At 40.1% G+C, this 20,126-nt stretch overlaps 2 protein-coding genes across 7 annotated transcripts in view; both read right to left on the bottom strand.

Moving 5' to 3' along the window:
• Positions 1 to 846: 846 nt before the first annotated feature.
• ZNF475 (zinc finger protein 475) lies at positions 847 to 19,879 on the bottom strand. Its single transcript, XM_077911394.1, has 3 exons — positions 19,740 to 19,879; positions 3,472 to 3,652; positions 847 to 1,019 (listed from the first exon to the last, which is right to left on the bottom strand). Exons 1-3 carry the CDS (start codon positions 19,770 to 19,772, stop codon positions 868 to 870), a joined length of 366 nt encoding a protein of 121 aa, XP_077767520.1. The 5' UTR covers positions 19,773 to 19,879; the 3' UTR covers positions 847 to 867.
• Positions 3,600 to 20,126, bottom strand: part of ZNF474 (zinc finger protein 474) — a 50,313-nt gene continuing 33,786 nt past the window's right edge. For 3 of the 6 annotated variants that reach the window (XM_077911388.1, XM_077911387.1, XM_077911386.1), the window contains one exon: positions 13,769 to 14,222. In XM_077911388.1, the coding sequence (XP_077767514.1) occupies positions 14,118 to 14,222 (105 nt within the window). In that variant the 3' untranslated portion in view covers positions 13,769 to 14,117. Of the gene's footprint in view, positions 3,653 to 5,976; positions 6,063 to 13,768; positions 14,223 to 19,806; positions 19,945 to 20,126 lie in introns of those variants that run through there. The other 3 variants (XM_077911390.1, XM_077911389.1, XM_077911393.1) reach the window with 3 other exon arrangements.

Below are 20,126 nucleotides of genomic sequence, written 5' to 3'. Positions count from 1 at the left end.
GGCAAAGAACTTCCTGGCAGGCTTTTAGATTGCAACAATAAAACATCTATAAGCCCCTATGAGGACATAGAGAAGTCTCTGGACTTCTCCTATAGAAGGAAAGAGCTACCCTCCACCCATTTGATGAATCGCACTGTAACAATCTTCTGACATATGAGGCTGGCACCAGTTCTGAAATTTCTCTGTAGCATTTCCTGCTCTTGGTAAGGGAGTATGAGTTAGACATGGTCCTAGTACTTTAACTCCTTAGCTTTTTTTTTTTTTTTTTAATGTCTTGCTGGGTGGTGATTTTATAGAAACAAGAAGATTCCCGATCAACAGCTCAATTAAAAACGTCTCCCTGGGTCAGAGGAAGCAGGGAGTGGGACATTATTTCAGAAAGCACAGGGATGGGAAGGAATCCAGATTTTCTTGAGACTAAGGAGTTGCCTGAAATTGCCACCTGAAACCTCTTGTTCCCCAAATAATAATGGTGCTAATTGTGAAATTCAAAATCTTGCTCAGGAAAAGAGAATGGAACAAAAACAGCAACAGTTGGCTCTGATATTTCCTGGAGACAACAATGCCAGCCCAGATGAGGTGCAGCCCACTTGTAATTCTGTCTGATGGGGTATGACACGGCCCCCAGTGTGTCTGTGCTCCTGCACACAGCTACTCGTTAAAAGCAGAGCGTTGGCCCACCGCATCATGGTCACGGTCACACTCGTGCCACCAGAGCCCTGAGCTGGCTTCCCACACTAGACCGCCTTGAGTGGGTTCCAGTGTTTCTTGTTTCCTCTCCTTCCCTCCTTTTCCCCCTTCCCTCCATACCCCAATCTCTCTCAAATGATCTAATTCCTGTAACACTTTTTGCTGGGAGAGAGGGCTTTACTTGGCGACTTTGGGTTTACAGGATCGTTGGTGAACAATCAGCCTGTCTGGCAGGAAGGTACGCCCACAGATATTACAGGGAACCAACTGGCTCAGGGCACTGGTCCAAGCAGCTTCATTTAAGGCATCGAGATCATAGAAACCTTTGGCTGGAAAGTTAAAGAAAAAAAGGAACAAAAAGGGAAGAAAAGAAAAATGGTAAAATGGATCAGTTTTTGTTCTGGAGAACCATACTCTACTTTTTATGGAAAATATTTTCAGGAAATACCTGTTGACTGAGGCTTTTAAACAAATCAGACGATTTTTGCCAAAAAAAAAAAAAAAAAAAAAGAGTACCGCTCCCTCTTTCAAGGGTTGAGTAAAAAGTTAGCTATGAACCGGAGACTTTTCACTCCTTGGATTTTTAAAAAAGGGGAAAATGTTGTTTTATGTGTTATGATATGCATTCTTTACTAATTATTAACATCTTTGCTTACACATTATTATCTTGCAAATACAACTTTTGGCCTTCTTTCAATTGACTCTAAATATAAACTGACAAAGGGAAAAGAACATGCATCTGTGTTTTTCCTCTTCTGTAATCCTTCAGTGGAATGTTCTTAATAGGCCAAAACTGACAGTTTAGGGTGAATTTAGGATGAATGATATCCTAAAAATTTATCATCTCTTCATGGCCATAGACTTGAAGATTCTTTAAATAATTTAAGTGAAGAATGCAAACAGAATAGTTAATCAGATGAAGAGAAGTGTCCTTAAGAAAACAAGGAAGACATCGAAAGATGTATAATCTTCACTGGCAGAGAGTACGAGAAAAGGCATATGGCTTTATTTTAGAAAAACAGTGTGGGATTTAGCTTTAATAAACCTTATTTAAATAGAATGGCTTTAGTACATTAAATTGACTGTGTCTTCGTATCGCCCCAAATAGGCCCCCCCTAAGTGTAGCCAGGCAGTCAAACATAAATTGCATACTTTTCTTTTTGTCATTTTCACAGCAAATATTTCTTCATTAAAGCCCAGGCAATTCTCCTATGACTTCATCCTAATGGTTCACACAAGCATAACAAACTTTAGATTCCCATCCTGCTACTCCTCAGGTTCTTTATTTCGCTCCACGGGAAATGAACCCCAGTACAACCTCGGACAAACTCAGTATCACTTTCCATTGCAGGATACGATATGTATTTTGAGAGCTTTGAAAATTATCGAAAAAAGAACAGCACGGACTTTCTCCTTACTGATACATGGTAATATGGATTCAAACATTCCACTTTATTGAGTCTCATTGGGGATGATTTTGTAACATGGTTACAAATGTTGGAGTAGGGCTTTGCCTTTGGATCCGGAGGAAGGGTTGTTTGGACTCCATGACCACAGTAAGTCATGGAGTGGAAAATGGGATGGGAATTCTCTCTGCTTCCAGATGAAGGATGCCTTTAGAAACAAAAACAGCACGGGGCCCAGAGCAAAACTGCGGGGAAGTGAGGTTATAAGGCCTCCCATTTCCACTTGTGGGCAATAACAGACTAATGAACCCCCCTTCAAACCAGTTGTTTCTCTCTCCTTTTCTAGACTCATGATCATTATACTCAGGCAGAGAAGCTGATATAGTCAGAAGTGCAGAAAACAGATTTTTGATCCCACAGAGAATTTCTAGGAAGAGAGCTTCAGCAAAGTAAACTTCTTTGTGGGCAAATGCTCTAATTTCTATGGATGGATGTGTTCATCTTGGGCTTTTTTTAAGATTTTATTTACATATTCATTAGAGACAGAGAGAAGCAGAGGGAGATGCAGGTTCCCTGTGGGGAGCGTGATGTGGGACTCCATCCTAGGACTCCAGGCTCATGACCTGAGCCAAAGGCAAACACTCAACCACTGAGCCACCCAGGGGCCCCTCATCTTGGGCTCTTTTCCATCTGAATGATGAGTCCTCCTACTTTTGGCAAGGATTATGAATAGTCAGATTCTAGCAGCCTTTAGAACTTTATCATGACAATCTAGATTCCACTCTAGGTTGTTAGAGAACTCTCTTGGGTCACATCTCTAACAAGGTACTTAGGACTCATTTATACTAAAAGACTTGGAGTACCCTCCAGTTATACAAATCTAGTTACATAAGGAGGATTAATAAATTAGATAATACTTTTCTTAAGACCAAGAATGATTTTCCTTTGAGGGGATCCACTGAGAAAGTGAAAATGGTAGAAATGAGCAAGCCCTAGTTTGCCTGGCAAACATTCTCTGAACTACTTTGTTCTCACCCTAAATGAGCAAGCAAAGGCTCTGTTAGGAGGCCACACACACAGCAGCTTATGGAGTTTTATTTGCCTTGTGCGGTGCTTTACAAAATATTAGTTGCAAAATTTCAATGATCTGGGCATTGCCTATCGATTTCTGGATTTCTTGTTTCTTTTGTGTTATTGAAAAATATGCCCACATTGGGCTAAATTTCTTAATGGTAACAATGGGAAATAGGTTGCTGATTTCAGTTATTTGAATAACTAAGAAAGGAATATCTGTCCTCTTACAAGTTTAGCGAGAAAAGTCTCCCCTTATACAGTCAAGTTTTTTGTTTTTGTTTTTGTTTTTTCAAAAACTTACCAGTAATGGTCCTGACTTCTGGTTTTTTAGGTTCTGATCTCCTTAACTCTTTAGGTAACAAGTTGTTTTCATTATGCCACTTTTTCAGACATTGTGGTTCATGGATGGCAATAGATTTTGTTCCATATTCACGACCACAAATGTAGCAAACAACTGTTGGTGGACGCCTTATCATTGTTGGCTACAAGTAATATAAAATATCTGTTAGATAAAGTTCAAGTGCAGAAATTATACTTTAAAATTATAATACATTCAAATTAACTAGACAATCACATTAAAAAAATTCCAACCACCAGATAAATTGAACTTTTTTGGCAATTAAGATAATAAACCGTGTCATCTGAGTGATTGGGGTGGGAGTAAGGATGGCTTGGGAGGATAATAGGAAATAAAGAGATCACCAGAATTCTACAAATTGGTAGTTTATAAATGTGTTTTAAATGTGTTTTCTCATTTAATAATTATTGATCACTTATTTTCTGGCTATTCTCAACACTGGCAGAGACTACGGAAATAAATCAGGTATCCTTTCAATAAAGTCAGGGTCTAGTATGCCAATATTCCTGAAAAGTAGAGTCCCAAGTGTCATTGGAGAGTTTAGAACTAACACTGTATACCACCTGAACAACTTCCTGTGATTCTAGGCCTTTTTTGATATGGACCAGGCTCCACCCCCAGGCAGGATGGTTAATCAATCGCATCTGGGAGTTGGTTGATAGTAGCCACTTCTCCACCAAGCCATGCTCCAAGAGCCCCCCACCTCCACCCGTCCATCCACAGGAGATGGAAAACAGTGTGAGTGAAGCCTCAGGGATGAAAACCTGAAGGTGAATACAGAGAAAAGCAACTAACATAAAATATTTTTATTAATAATAACAAATAGTTGCCTGGCGATCAGTGTAGCCTTGAGAACTAGAAACAGATGATTCAGCTGCAGCCATGCTATGAACAACCGTGAATGCCATGTTAAGATCTGGGGCAGCCCTGGTGGCCCAGTGGTTTAGTGCCACCATCAGCCAGGGTGTGATCCTGGAGACCAGGGATCAAGTCCCATGTCAGACTCCTGCATAGAGCCTGCTTCTCCCTCTGCCTGTGTCTCTGCCTCTCTCTCTCTCTCTCTGTCATGAATAAATAAATAAAATATATTTTTTTAGATCTGGATTTTGTCTTGTAAATGATATGAAACTGTTACATAGGGTACTAACTTATAAATGTACTTCAAAAAATTAGTCTGCTGATAATGTATATCAAGGGCTGTCTTGGCACCATGTCTTGGCACCATATCTATGAGAGCTTGAGCGTCCATGTGGCTCTGGGGTAAGGAAACAGAAAGGCAAGTTGGGGAAGGAGAAAAAATGGATTCTGTTCTGGACCTGTTGCATTTGATAACCTAGTAGAACTCAAACATAGTCCAGCTGAAATAGCAAATAGAGGCCTGCCATTCAGAATTCATGGATTTCAGAGCTATGCACATAAAGAAGATGTTTAAAACCATGAAAATTCCAGAAAAGGAGTATATAGAGAATGTATGAAGGTAAAGTCCTGAAAGCATGTCTACAGTAAAGAGACTGGTCAAGGGAAATCACAGCCTAAAAAGATAAAGGTTCAAGTTCACAATTAAAGAAAAAGGGCATGAAGACAAAAGACTCCACTCAGAATTCTGGACACACTTCTGGTTTCCAGAAATGTGGTGTCAATAGTTCTGTCCAATGGCACACTAAGTAATGGGGAGGTTGAGGAAAGTCACTAGATTTGGTTGCCGACAGATTATATACCAGTAACTTTTGAGAGTTTAGCTCCAATGGCAGATAAGGATAACAACTAAACTGCTAGAAGTTAAGGATTAGGTCAAGGAGAACAGAAATCCACTTTCAAAAAGTTTGCAGAAAGGAAATTTGAGAGGTAGAGTTGAAGAAAGATCCATTTTTGAGGTGCCTCGCTGGTTGACTTGATTAAGCCTCTGACTCTTGGTTTCCACTCAGGCCCTGATCTCAGGGACATGAGATCAAGCCCTGCATCGGGTTCTACACTCACCGGAGATTCTCTCATTCCCCGGTTCCTCTCCCCTGCTCGAGCTCTCTCTCTCTCAAATAAATAAATCTTTAAAAAAAGGTCTGTTTTGTTGCTGTTTTAGGGGTAGAAGTGTCTGAGGTAGAGACAGCCTGTTAGGACTCAGAGAAGAGGGATAATAAGTAAGAGAATGAGGTCTCAGAGGAGGTATGAGGAGATGGGATCCCGGGATGTAACTGGAGATGTTAGCCTCCAAGGACATAGAGAAAAAGTGAAAGAGAGATGGATGATCAAGAAGGGAGGCATAAGTGGAGCTCCTACAGGATGAATTTAGTCTTCTAAGTATGAGGCAAACCATCTTCAGACAATGAAAAGATTTGGATTCTGGGAATTAGAATAGCAAAAATTACTGAGATTTTTGGAAAAAAAAAAATCTGGGATTCTCTTAGCACTGCAGAGAACATGATAGTAACTCAATTAAGGAAAAATACTCACCGAATAATGGGAAGACCCAGTTAAGCTGAGCTGCACGAAACTTCAGTGGAATGAAATGACCTTTTCCAATAAGTGTGTAAGTAGCACTGGGTGGCATGAAAACAGAAACAAATTAAGTTGGTGGTGTGGTTTCCTTTGGGTATATATAAAAAGGGTAAAATGTGTGCATGTTGGAGAGTCAGCCAGCTTTTCACTAAGGCTAATGGGGGTTATACCTGCAGTGGAAAGAGCAAAATCAAAATAAGAAGGAAACACGTTTCTGGTTTCTGCATACCCAAGCATATATGACAAGATTCTAGGTGAGTAAAGCCACTAACACACACTAAGCAAAAATGGAAAGTGGAGTTACTCCTGAGATGATCCAGTTGAAAAAAAAAAACGACACATTATTTATTAGAGGGGAAGTGGATGCAGGATGGGTAAAATAAGGTAAAGGGGATTAAGAGGTACTAACTTCCAGTTTTAAAATAAGTAAGTCACTGAAATGAGACAGATAGGGAATATGGTCAGTAATATTGTAATAACATTGTGGCAGATGGTAACTATACTTAGTGGGATGAGCATTGGGAATAAACAGAATTGTCAGATCACTATGTTTTATACCTGAAACTAATTTAACATATATCAACTCTACTTCAATAATTAAAAAATAATTTTTAAAATATTTTATTTATATATTTACCTAGAGCATGTGAGAGGGGAGAGGGGCAGAGGAAGAGAGAGAGAGAGAGAGAGAGACTCCAAGCTGAGTGCAGAGCCCAGTTTGGGGCTTGATTTCACAACCCTGACATCATGACCTGAGCTAAAATCAAGAGTCTGATACTTAACTGACTGAGCCTCCCAGGTGCCCTAAAAGAATAATTTTTTCAAAAGCACATTATTTGAAGCAGAATGTTTTTCTTCTCTTATTCTATGCTGAATTATGCCAATAAACCACATTCATCAAAAAATGACTGAATAGGTTTTAGCCTTCTTTTTTATTAGCCATGTAACAGGATCTAATAATGCCTGAAAAGTGACTTTAAAAATATTTGGGGAATTCAAGACCTAAGAGAAAGGCTATGGCAGAAGCAATAATTTTCAAAACATCCAACAATTTCTTACTGTTTTTTACATGTTCATTTACTCGAAGATTAATTAAATACAGGTTTTTTTTAGTTTAACATGAGAAGCTTGTCTTTCTACTTTGAGAATAATGAATATTAATATTCCATATGAAAAGTATGAGCCAAATCCAGTATTTAACCAAGCATATAAGCAAAATAAATGGCACGGGTCATTAATGAAGACATTCATGTCACAATGTCAGAAGGTTTCTTTTGGAAGGAAAAATTAGAAGAAAGCAGACAGACGTAGAGGCCAGAAGACATGCACAAAATAACTTAAAGGGATGTGGGAGAAAATTAATACCATAAAAAGGCTAAGATGTTCTATATTATATTTTCCAAAGCCTGCTCCATGCTCTATTTGTGGTTGAACTGCAGTTGAACCTGCAACACACTCCATATTCTTAGGTTTTAAACATTTTACTCCTAAGCCTGCTCTAGGGAAGTGCAAGCGAGCAACCCAGACACCAGGAAAGAGAAAAATGCATCCCTGCTGGTCTGAAAGGAGATAAGAGAACCTCTTTATTTTTCATTAGTTTCAGGATTGTCAATCTGAAACTTGCAGAGAGCTGAACGATCTCCATCTCGTGGTTCCTTGCCACGGGTTTGCTCTTCAGCCTCTTTCTCTAGTGTTTTGAGATGGATGTGGGTGTGGGGAAGTTGGAGGGGAAGTAAAAGAGGAGGTGGGTGCCCCAGCGAAAAAGGTAAAAGACCCTTTCTTGGCTAAGGCACTACCGTGACTCGGCACAGCCCCAGCCCAGCAAGGCAGTGCCAGTGAAGCTTTGCCCTGCAGCATGGGGCTGACTACCTGGGGCCTTGCCAGGGCCATGGATTCCAGGAAACTGTAATCAAAAGGAAGGCAAAGAGGAAGCTGATAAGTCTAAAGTTCCTGCAGAGCAAATGGTTAGATCAACAGTTCTCCTGTCAATGTTTCAGATATTCTGGGGTGAGGCATTACTTTTTTTTTTAACATCAAAGTATAACATTCTTTAAGAACTTAATCCCCCAATCTACAGAAGGGCTCTTTCAGGTGTGAACTGTTTTATGGGGTGGGGCAGCTAAATGCCCCCTAATAAACTTTTGTTAGGGCTCATCACAAATTTGCTTTTGCTTCCTGATTTCCTGGGAAAGTCTACTGGGGCTGGATCTGGACAGAGGAGGTTGAGCGCTTCAGGGAAAGCTTTCAGATGTGTGTATTTCTTTTAACTTGAATCCACTAACTTTCATATGTTTCCAATCATTTTGCTGGCCACTATTGGCATTATCATTTTATTTTCCACGCAGCAGTTTTTTCCTCCTTTTTACTAATGTCTTTTCTCCTTCAGGAACACTTCATGTTTAATCTTCTGGGCCAGGACTGTGCATGGCAAAGGAAAGAGGACATTTAACAACTTTTCTCCTAGTCAGTGTCATGACCAGTCATCCACCTACTCACTTTTACAACTGAAAATAAGTAACTGTCGCAACAAGTATTGGAGAGGATGCGGAGAAGGGGGAACCCTCGTACACTGTTGGTGGGAATGCAAACTGGTGTAGCCACTCTGCAAAAGAGTATGGAGGTTCCTCAAAAAAGTTAAAAACAGAACTATTCTATGATCCATGAATCACACTACTGGGTGTTTTACCCAAAGAACACAAAAACACTAATTCAAAGGGATACATGCACCCCATGTTTATAGCATCATTTTCTACAATAGCCAAACTATGGAAGCAGCCCAGGGGCCCACTGATAAATAAATGGATAAAGATGTGGCACATGTATACAGTGGAATATTATTCAGCCATAAAAAGAATGAAATCTTGCCACCTGCAAGTGTGTGGATGGAGCTAGAGAGTATAATAGTGAAGTAAGGCAGTCAGAGAAAGGCAAATACCATATGATTTCACTCATAAGTGAAATTTAAGAAAAACAAAAGAACATGAGAAAAAAGAGAGAGAGAGAAACCAAGAAATAGACTCTTAAGCCTAAAGAACACAATGATGGTGGCCAGAGGGGAAATGGTTAGTGGGGTGGGTGAAAGAGGTGTTGGGGATTAAGGAGGGCACTTGCTGTGATGAGCACCAGGTGACTTACGGGAGTGCTGAATCACTATAATGTGCACTTGAAACTAATGTAACACCATATGTTAGCTATACTGGAATTAAAATAAAATAAAATAAAATAAAAAAATAAAAATAGCTGTGTAATACCACCATCTAAGCAATGGCAGCAGAATAAGGACCAAAAAAGAGAATGTTTCAGTATTAACCAAGGAATTGATAGAAGAATGGAAATGGTTCCAGTAATCCTAGAGTAGGATATCTATTTTAATAGCCTCAGTGACCTTCCTGACAGCTCAGGCTAAAAGGTAACCCCAGTGAACTGTACAACTCGGTTGCCATAGAACTTATAGAAGGAAGTGTAACAGCTGGCTGAAGGGGAAAAATATTCCTAACATTCAGTGTTATTGTACAAACCTTCATGAAAGAGACACTGAAAAGTGAAATCCAAGTCATTACTAGCAATTTTACAAAAGGTCAAAAACTCTACATTAGATCATTTCTTCTATTAATCCTACAACAAAAACTAAGTAACAATAATGTGAAATTATATTTGTATGATATTATTCTTAGGAGGTTAGGGGAGCATAATCCAGCAATGTAACTTTTCTGATTTACATTTACTCCATGTAAATATGGAGTTTACATACTAATTTATACACGGAAACTCTGCCCCACAGCCATAAAAATTTATATTTAACAGTGCAACATATAATTTAATCATTTGATTTGACAGGGTGTTTTGTTTTGTTTTCTTCTAAACACAAATAACTACCTGGTTTTCATATACATATATAATATATATTTTTATGTATATAGATATTCAACAATCTGTACAGGTTCTAAACATAAAGGGTCAATAGACCCTTTGAAGATCTAAATGAGTTATATGAACATCTTTCCAGAAAAATGCACATGTATATGGATATGATTTTGACTGATTGGTGGACTCCCTAGAGCCCACTCATTAACCCCTGGAAGTGAGCTGTTGGACCTTTACTTAGATCAAACTTTTTCCCCCAAATAGGTGCTTCTTTGTGTAAGGAACTCTTTGGCACCATTTAAATGCCTCAAAAAAGTGCTGAGTTGGAGCAAGAACATATGAAACACCACTTTTGGCTTTAGGGTGATCTTAAGTCTTACTTTGCCTAAACTAGTCCCCATGATACCTGTTGTCTTGACAAGTATTAATAGCTCCTTCTTGCATTTTTTAAGGTGTCTCCCTTTGATGAACAAATTCTGTGATCACTCTATTTCTGATCCCCTTTGGATACATTATTTAAAAAATAGAAGCAATGCAGAGATGAAACAATCAGACAAGCTCAGAAATCCTGAAGCTTTGACTCTAAGACTAGCAATAGATCGAGTTAAGCTTAGAACTAAAGCAAAATGACCCTAGAAATTGGGAGTTTGAGAAAAGAATTTAAAAAAAAAAGGACATCTAAAAATTGACATCTTGACATCTAAAAATACTCTATCAAAATTTGGCAAAGGAAGGTGAGGGACAAAGATGTTAATGTTACTAAATTCTTTAGTGTCATGATAAACTGTCACTTAGAACTGTATAAAATTAAAATCTGGAGCTACATTTTTTTCCCCCAAATCTGGTAACTTATCTTTGTTTCTTAACTGTAGAGGGCCCTCTAAAAACAAATATTCTGTAGTGAAGAAATAATTTTCTTTTTTTTAATTTTTTTTTTTTTATGATAGTCATACAGAGAGAGAGAGAGAGAGGCAGAGACATAGGCAGAGGGAGAAGCAGGCTCCATGCACCGGGAGCCCGACGTGGGATTCGATCCCGGGTCTCCAGGATCACGCCCTGGGCCAAAGGCAGGCGCCAAACTGCTGCGCCACCCAGGGATCCCCAAGAAATAATTTTCTAAAGTTCAGGAATACTATCACCTTGTCTTTCATTTCTTTTTGTCAAAGTAAAATTAAATATCTCTGTTTTTGCCTCTATGATATCTGTATTAATAATTTGGATATGACAAACTTGCTCCTATGAAAACATCTGCATGCCTATTTATTTATATATGTTCATGCACAGGGAAAGAGATGTTTGGAGTGATAGCCACTTAAGTCAAATTGAAAGGATCTTGGAGTAATTTTTATGCTGATCATTGTACTTTCCTAACGGCTTGAATTTTTATAATAAAAATTCAATTGTGTCATTTTTATAAGAATAAAGAAAATATAAACCCCAGGGTTAAAAGTTAGGTTGGGATTAGGTAATCAGAACAGATCAGTCCTAAAAGGAAAAATCGTGGAGCCCAAATTACTTTCTGAACATTCCTTAAATAACTGATAAAAGATGATAATCATGTCTGTGTATATAATCCAATCTAGAATTGTTATCAATTAGTAATTGGAACTAGAATTAATGTTTCAATGAATAGTTTTGCACAGCATAAAATAAAACTATAATGTAAAATGAAAATATTTACAGTATCTTAAATTACATTGTTCCACGAGTACCATTTTATTTTGTCAACTGTTTATACTTGAATATACATCATCCACATGCTTACATAGTGAAACTTAATTGAGGCCCTACAATTCCACCCTGTTACTTTAAAAAGTGATAAAAAAAAGACCTGGAAAAAAAAAATCCCTGAAGACAGAATTTAGCATGAATTTGTTTCCACCTAAGATAATCAAAACACAACTCTTTCAGGTATTTTAATTTTGTTCAGCTCATTTGTCTGGCTTGGCTGCATTAGCCAAAATATGATTTCAGAAATAACTAAATGAAGCCATATCATATTAGCCATCTTATGCTGAGAAGTGGCAGCCAAAGGGATAATCTGGGGGGATGGATGGATTGAATCATCCCCTGGTACTGTGTTGCCCATTTGTGGCTAGACTGACAAATCAACATATAATTTTCAGCCTCCCAGCTGCCCCCTTCTTTTCTCTACACTTGACTATGTTTGGTGCAGACTTAGCTTGTCTGATGTGGTACCCGGAATTTCTGTGGTTCTCTGTGGCTACAGAACAAAGGCCAAACGCTTCATGCTGACTTCATTCACGCCAACCTTAGCCCCACGAAGCAGGTCTATTAGCCACACCAAACTCGGCCCCAGACTCCAAGCTAGAGCCCACAGTCCTCAAGTTTTATTGCCCTCGTGACTTTATTCTTCTGCTCTTTCCAGCATAACTGTTTAAATTGAGGACAGCATCTTCCCCATATTGGAGGTCATGCGGAATGCCAAGCTTAGCTTTCCTTGGTAAGGGAGACTAGTGTATCAACTACTCATTCATTTAGAAGGCAAAATGTGTAAGTGCTGTGATAAACGGAGCCTACAGTGGGAAGGAAGGAAGGGTTTTAACCAGAAGCCAGTATAATGGACTGCTGCACAGGTGGAAATGCACTTGACCTGTTCAACAATTACTGTTCAACATGAAAATGTTAAAGGAGGTCGTGAAGGCGTGAGAGAAAGCATGTGAGAGCAAGGAAGTAGTGTGTTCAAAATAAGTGGTCAGTCCTTGAGAACACACTCAAAGGTAGGCGCCTCTTCCAGGTGTCCTGCCACCTTCCTGCCTTGGTCCTGACCCCAGACTCCACTTTCTTGCCATTAGAAGCTAGCCAGACATGAGGCACTAGGGAGCGGTTTGACTTAACATTCTGGCAGCCAGTATTTTCTCTGCGGACAGAACTGCATCAGCCACAGCTCCACAGCTAAGGTGCTGTGTTGTTGGCCGAGGGGTGGGGTGGGGGGCAGACAGAGAGAGGGCAATGAAAAAAGTAATGAAAAGTGTCATGATTGTACTGAGATCTGAGCATAAGGATGAGGACCTCATACCTTTGAGATAGAATCAGATGAAGGAATGAATGGGTCACATGGGACACTTCATAATTCTCGTATATTAAAACCTCTGGATTTCTTTCTTGTTGAAGAAATGCAGACTGGTTCTGCCTGCCCTGAAGTAGACAGCACTCTTAAGTGATAAGAAAAACAGTGACACAAGTGGGAAGATCCGTGGATAGACAAAGTATAACCCTACCATTCCACGGGCGATCACTCAGCAATAAGAAAAGTGCTATTGCCACTTGCACCAACATGGATAACACTCAGAGCCTAGTTATGCTGAAAGAAGTCAAATGCAAAATAATACACTACCACCTGATTCCAGGGATAGAAAATCCACACTAAGCTCTAGTGCTTAAAAATCAAATCAGGGGTTGCCTGGACGTGGAAGCAGAATAAAGGTCATAAGGACTCTTCAGGGTGATGAAAACATTCCATATCTTGATTATGGTGGTGCTGTAGCAGGTACATAAAACTGTCAAGACTCACTGAATTGCACATGTTTAATGAGTGCAGTTTATTGTTTGTGTATCATTTCCCAATAAAGCTGGTTAAAAAGCATTCATTCAGACCTAGTTTAGTGGAGTATTTTGCATTGCTGTGCTCATGGACTGCGGTCAGTTCCAAGTCAGAAGCACACACTGTCAGAGGAAATTGCAGAACCAAATGATGTATCTTAGAGTGACTTTTGCTGGGCACTAGAGACTATTGTTAAGTCAATGTAGATTTGAAACCCTTTAACTTGTCTCCCAAGAAATTCTTGAAAACAGAAAAAAAAAAATGAAAAAAGAACTAGAGAGAATAGAAAATGTTTTATTGAGATTTTTTTCCCCAGGACATCAAAATTTCTGCCCGAGACAATGCACCAGGAGCAACCTCACTCACATACAATTTCATTCAGAAAAGCCCAATTCTAGATTGTCAAGCCCAGCCCTGGGGCAGAGATGAATAATTTGAAAGTAGGGCTATCCCTCCATGCCCATGTGCATGGCATCTGGTCTGTTTGTAACATCACTTGCACCAGTTTCTCATCTTCCAGTAAAGGGAACTTCAAAGTCTTTTAATATATATGTATGTGTGTGTGTGTGTGAGTGTGTGCACAAAAGACAGAGGTCAGGTCAGTCACTTTACTCAGGTGATGTCAGGGATATCCAAAGTCTTCCTTTGCTTCATACTATCCATTCCTCTACATTTTCGCTGGCCTTGTCCTTGACTTCCTCCAGCCTATGGTTATCATCTCTTGGCTCAGTTCCCTCAGGAGGAGAGAGAGAGAGTTCTGAGAGCTTTGGTTCTGGAAAGCCACAAGTACAATTAGCTATGTGTTACCAGAGAGCAGAGGAAGCCTCCCAGGTTTGCGCACTGGGAGGCAGTAGTTTGCTGGGTTTCTTTGCTGTCATGGAAACAGTTGGCCTGTTCCTTTTGAGGAGGTCATTTCAATGGTGTTGTGTCAAAGCAACCACATCAAAACATAAGGGATGTCATTTTATTACCAAATATGTATGTAAATTAAATGCCTGCCTGTTTCTTCCAAAGAAAATGCTTTGCATATAACTTGGAAATGAAACCAAAAATACAGTTTAATTTTTCCTTTTTTTTTTTAAAGTTGTACCATAATATCCTTGCATTAAAACAACCATATGTCCTGTGTTCATTTGGGGACATTCATTAATCTAAGAGTCAAAGAGGACTCAAGGAACCCAGAGCTAAGAACATCCTGAAAAAGAAACCGTCTCCTTTGGTGTAAACCATGACCTTGATGAGTACATAAGAGAAAGGTGCCCCGCCTTAAGACAGTTTTCAAACCAGCTGGTTGCAATCATTAGTCTGTAATGACACAAGTCACAAGATACAAAATTAAAAGGCGATGGTGATGGGAGGGATACACATGACAATCCTTTCCGTCTCAGGACTCAGCCTCCTAATATTCTTATGTATGTTGACATGTACTTTGTTTCTGGGAGTGTGACTGGTAATGACCACAGTATGGTCAGTCTGTAAATATCTGGGTTAAATGAGATTTTTTTTCAACTTCACAAAAGCCAGTAAAGCAATGAGGTTCTAAATATTGATACTGAAGTTGCACACTGAGCAGAAAGAACCCAGAGACACCTACTAAAAGCATAGCTCAGGATTTTGGAAGGTTGAGACCTACACTAAGTGGAAATGCATCTGGAGGAATGGGTTGTCTGTCAGGAGGTGACTCAGTGTAGTCCAGATAGGAAGAATCTTCTGGTTACAGGCACCCTGCTAGGTACAGAACCAGCAGCTTGTCCTAACAGTTGGGATAACCGTACTTACTTCCCCACCTTTATTTAGAAAATGGTTTTTCCCAAGCTCTTTTTCTGTGACAGTAGGTCAGGTGGACAGATCCCTATGTGGCATGCACAGAGCCCACTGCATGTGAAGTTAGTCAAGAAGCAGGGACAGGGTGACAAAGGGGCCCGCTGAGTGGAGGAAGCATTTCTTAACCTCTCCACCCACTAACATGTTGGAACTCAGAGTATAAGTTCTGAAAACCACTTTCCAGATTGTGGGATCTTTCTAGGATCCTGCACTTTTTGTGGCCCTGTAAAATTCTTAGAAGGTTAGACGCCTGAATGTTTGACCCACAAGAATAGCCTCATTGTCCCCAGGACTCCCACGGAGTCCAAATGGCAGTTGGCAGCTGGGGTGAGTTACTCTGTGCTCAGGCATGAAGTGTGCATGCCAGAGTCCCTGCACACAGCTGTCACACGACTATGTGCATCCCTTCACAGGTCCCTTACAACTCAGGCTGTCCCCTTCACAGCTTCTCACCCAGGATTCCCCCCATAACTACCTCCCCTCTGCTTCATACTCTGGATCTCAGATTGTAACCTGATGGACCAATGACAATTTCAGCCAATGGGCAGGCATGTTTTATTTGATGGGCACACAGTGTTCTTAAAAGCTTTAAATGTGCTATCTTTAGGTAGGACTTCTTTTCCAGAATACCATAGGCTCTACTACACTCCATTGCCCTACATGCAGCCTACCCAAACCCGGAAAGCACTTGCGCCTGTGGTCCTGAGTAGCTATTGCTCCAATACAAGGCATTTGCCTTATATCTCATTTCTAAGAAAGGAGCTGAACTTATGGTTAATTGGCATGAATGTGCCAATGGCCGAGGGGGGTTTGTTTTCAATCTAGGAAATCTTTACATTGTTGCTGGGATGTCCTACAGAGTCAGTGCATTGAGTCAAAGGACTGAATCTCAGGCTGTGGAATTCAAAATTCACCAGGTAGCAGGGGAGATGTTTAGAGAAGAGGGCATACAATGAAAATTAACAGATTGTCCCAGTGAGAATCCTCTGCTTTCTTTGAATTTAGCACTGAGGCAGTTCTGATGGAACTCAACAGGAGTCTTGAAGCCCATCCATAGGTCTAGAGAAGTTTCTACTTTAGTGGCTGAAAATGGTTTCCAAGACCGCCTAGCAATCGTGTGCACAGTAATGGTGCAAACCCATAAGATGCCTGCTTGCTGGAGGATGTTTTGCTTCCCCCACTCCTGATCGCTGGCTGTCAAAAACAGGGCCTGTCCTGCCAGAGGCTGAGGGACTGTGCAGCTCTTTGGATGGGTGTCATACCATTGACAGCGTTCCTCTTTCTGCATGACAAAATTAAACAGAAAGAAGTTGGGCCCTCACTGCTGTTTTAGATTTTCCACACTCCTGATTCCTTCCATTAGGGCCAAATAATTGAAATGTCTGTGGTAAGTGCACAAGGCATATCAGAGAAGGCAGAAAGTTTGGATGGAGAAATAAAAGGAAAAGTTTTTCTCCTCCATACTTGTGGGAAAAAGAATAAAATCTCTTTTAGAAATTCTTGTGAACATTCCAATATTGAGAATATCTGACCAAGTAGCAGTTAATAATTACCCAGCACTTTCTAAGTGCCAGGCCTTGTACTAAGCACTTAACAGGCTTTAATGCCAATAATTCACTTTATAATCCTCCGGGGGGGACTCAGTGCCCCATTTTACAAATCAGAACATAAGGCACAGAGTAGTGAGTCATTAGTAAAACTTGTTTTCACTCAGACTGTAGCTCTTCCTCCCCTGCCCCTGCGAAGGAGCTGACGAGGGATGATTTGTCAGATACCATCCCGGGTACTATATGGGAGATCTTTTGTTCAGCCTTTCACAGTGGGTACACTGAAGCTTGGAAATTTTAGTAGTTGGCTCAAAGACCTGTGACGTCACTGTTCCTCTATTATCTGATCCCAGGTCTGTCTGATGTTTCTAGAAACAAGGCGGAGGTAAGGTCACCAAAGGTTATTAGAGTATCATTCTCGGTCTTATTTGTCCACAGAGTCAGCCACTGCGTGGGATTTGAGAGAAACCAGCAACACTCCTACGTCTGTTCTCTTGACTACCTTGAATGTTCATTCCTTTGGGGTGAACACTGTCCTCCCCCCAGATCCTCTTTCCAAAAGCAAATAGTCCTATGAAAGATTTTCCTGTGAAGTATTTTATAGAATCCTCCCAGCCCCTTTCCAACAATATAGAGAGGTGGGATTGGCAGGGACAGACAGGGTGCAGAAAGGCCTAAAAAGGAGAACAAGATCAAAATATGAGACTGGGTCACCGGAGACTCATTTCCCAAAGTCAGAATTTTGCCTGCAGCCATTTAGAGCATAATTTCAACAAACTTGACTGAGAATGAATGTGTATAATTAAGTTTCCATTCCCTCAGGCATGTCATACACATACCGACAAATTATAAATAGCATATATAGGAGTAACGGCACAGCTCAATCTCAAACCTCAACAATTGTAGTTTGATTGTCTGGAAACCACCAGTATTTCACATTTACTTCTAGAGTTTTCAAACAATTCTGCCCAAATGTCACATCTGGAAGGATCGTTGTTTGAAATTGAATTGTTTTTGGAAATCACTGGATGCCACGTTAAGGAATTTTCTGACCCAGCCTGTATATTGGCCAACTATTAGAGTCTGTTACTTATGATGTAGAGTTTTGTTTTGCGGCTTTGAATGATAAGAAAGACTCAGACAATCATTTGGAAATGCTGCTAATATTCAAGTATCTTCACGTACCTGATTTTTAAAAACTAGCTACTTAGTATTTGGATTATATGCTTGGCATTTGAATTATTGAATTGCTCATCCTGAGATACAAGGCTGAAAAATGTAAGTTAAAGAATAAATTCCACATTGGTTTCTGCTCCCAAAAGGAATATAATTTCTTAGCTGAGGTCGTTCCCCCCACCCCCTTTTTCTCACATTTGAGATAAATATTCTTTTGCCCCCAATGTTTTGAAGGAGATTGGTTGGAAGGTGAGACTTGCCAAATTATTGTTAAGAATTACTTTCCTTGAAGAAAATGGTGGGAGGATGTCCCTGGTGTTTTGTTCTGGGCTTCTCTGTTTGGCATAATGCCTGACCTCGTGGCCATCAGATGACTTTCAGGTCACAGGTAAAATGAAACATCAAGGTAGAGCAAGAGAGGAAAAACTTACAAACTGAGAAAACCACTTAGTTTTTCCAGCTTTTATAGTTGGAGAGAAAAAAAAAAAGCATAGCTTAGATACTCTCCGACCTAAAACTTGGAATTTATGCTATTTCCAATGCTTGATTTGTCTCCAATTTATATGCTAAAGGGCCCCCCAGCTCAGAGGAGAGGCCAAAGAAGAATATTAGAATATTGATATATTGAAATATTGCAAACTTACTGAGTTCCTGGGTATATTAGACCCTTCTTCAATTTCTAGTACATTTCTTCCTTGTATGACAACCTCAAAGAGTTAACATTTTTTTAAAGATTATTTATTTGAGAGAGTGAAAGTGAGAGAGATCACAGAGGAAGAGGGGAAAGCAGCCTCCCAGCTGAGCAGAGAGCCTGATGTGGGACTTGATTCCAGGACCCCAGGATCATTACCTGAGCTAAAGGCAGACGCTTAACCTACTGAGCCACCCAGTTGCTCTGAGGTAAAAATTTGAAAGGGAAGTAGATGTAAGAAGGAAATGAATTATGTAATATAAAGGGAAAGCAAGAGACAGAGTCCTAAGTCAGACCTTCTTGAAGCTCTATATAGGTTGAACTTCTATTCACAGGTTGTGTTGCCTTTGGTGAAGTTCTAAGAATCTTGGGGGAGATATTAGTTGTTGACCTTGGAATTTGGATTTCTGAGAACTGGGTACATCCATTCAGTCATTACTCAAAGATTTACTAAGTTTTTGCAGCTAGAAAACATGGATGTCTGCTTGGGGCTGGAAGCAGGGAGGGGGAGGGACAGGGAGAAACAAGAACATGAAGACAAATGAAATTATTTAAGCTGAATTAATAATTCTTTGAGACTGTGGCATCTTGTAGCTTTGTTCATTTTAGGCCTGAATAATATTGGAATTTATTATATGTGATACTCTCCTCTCACAAAAGTTATAGTCAGTATATCTGTTTCTATAGGAGCAGAAAGCCACATATTGGAGCACCAGTGCAATGACTATCTAATATTGCTTTGGTCTTGGGACTCTGGAGGAGGTAACTCTGTCATGTTCTCTCCTATCACATATACAATTGCGATTTGAAGCTGATTTAAAAAAAATAATTATGTTAAGCTGTCATTTGTACAGAGGAGCATTACTCTTCACGTTTTCATATTAGGAAGTGATACATCAATTTCACTGGTGATGCAGTTGCTCTAAAATTTGTAACTACTCCCCCCACACACACACACTACACACATAGTCCACACAGGCAATATACACGCACAAATGCCTTTGGGCTGGCTTCTAGAACCAAGAATGCAGAAGAGAACTGGTGTGGTTACCTTACAGTTGTGCTTGGTACACCTGAGAGCCATGGGATCCAAGCATGCTTCCCTGATATGCAGGCATGGTTGGCATCAAGGAAAGATGAAGACATGGCACACAGAGCTGGACATTAGTAGTTCAAATGTCAGCATCATCAGGGGGCAGTTTGTGAGGTCAATACTGGTCTCATGACATCAACACAGCTGAGGTGAATTGGGGCCACTGAAAGGGATTATAAAAGTGAGAACCCCCAGAAGGATCCCACTGAATGTTCCATCTACCATCTCCAAAGACTTCCAAGCCAGTCTTGCGTTTGGGAATCATAGAGGCAAATGGTTCCAGGAGCTTTAATCTTGATTTGTGTCTTGATGAAGACACAAATGACCAAGTAGACTCTTAAAAAT

Source organism: Canis aureus, chromosome 10, assembly GCF_053574225.1.
Source record: "Canis aureus isolate CA01 chromosome 10, VMU_Caureus_v.1.0, whole genome shotgun sequence".
Taxonomy (NCBI): domain Eukaryota; kingdom Metazoa; phylum Chordata; class Mammalia; order Carnivora; family Canidae; genus Canis; species Canis aureus.
This window is presented reverse-complemented; position numbering and strand designations above follow the sequence as displayed.

What these genes read in the sequence shown, in the direction of transcription:
- ZNF475 (XM_077911394.1), bottom strand. Translation starts at nt 19,772, where the DNA reads ATGGCTCTCAGGTGTACCAAGCACAACTGTAAG. An exon ending in GTACCAAGCACAACTGTAAG is followed by an intron (nt 3,653 to 19,739) that starts GTAACCACACCA and finishes TATTACTTGTAG; the next exon opens with CCAACAATGATAAGGCGTCC. An exon ending in AGAAGTCAGGACCATTACTG is followed by an intron (nt 1,020 to 3,471) that starts GTAAGTTTTTGA and finishes TTAACTTTCCAG; the next exon opens with CCAAAGGTTTCTATGATCTC.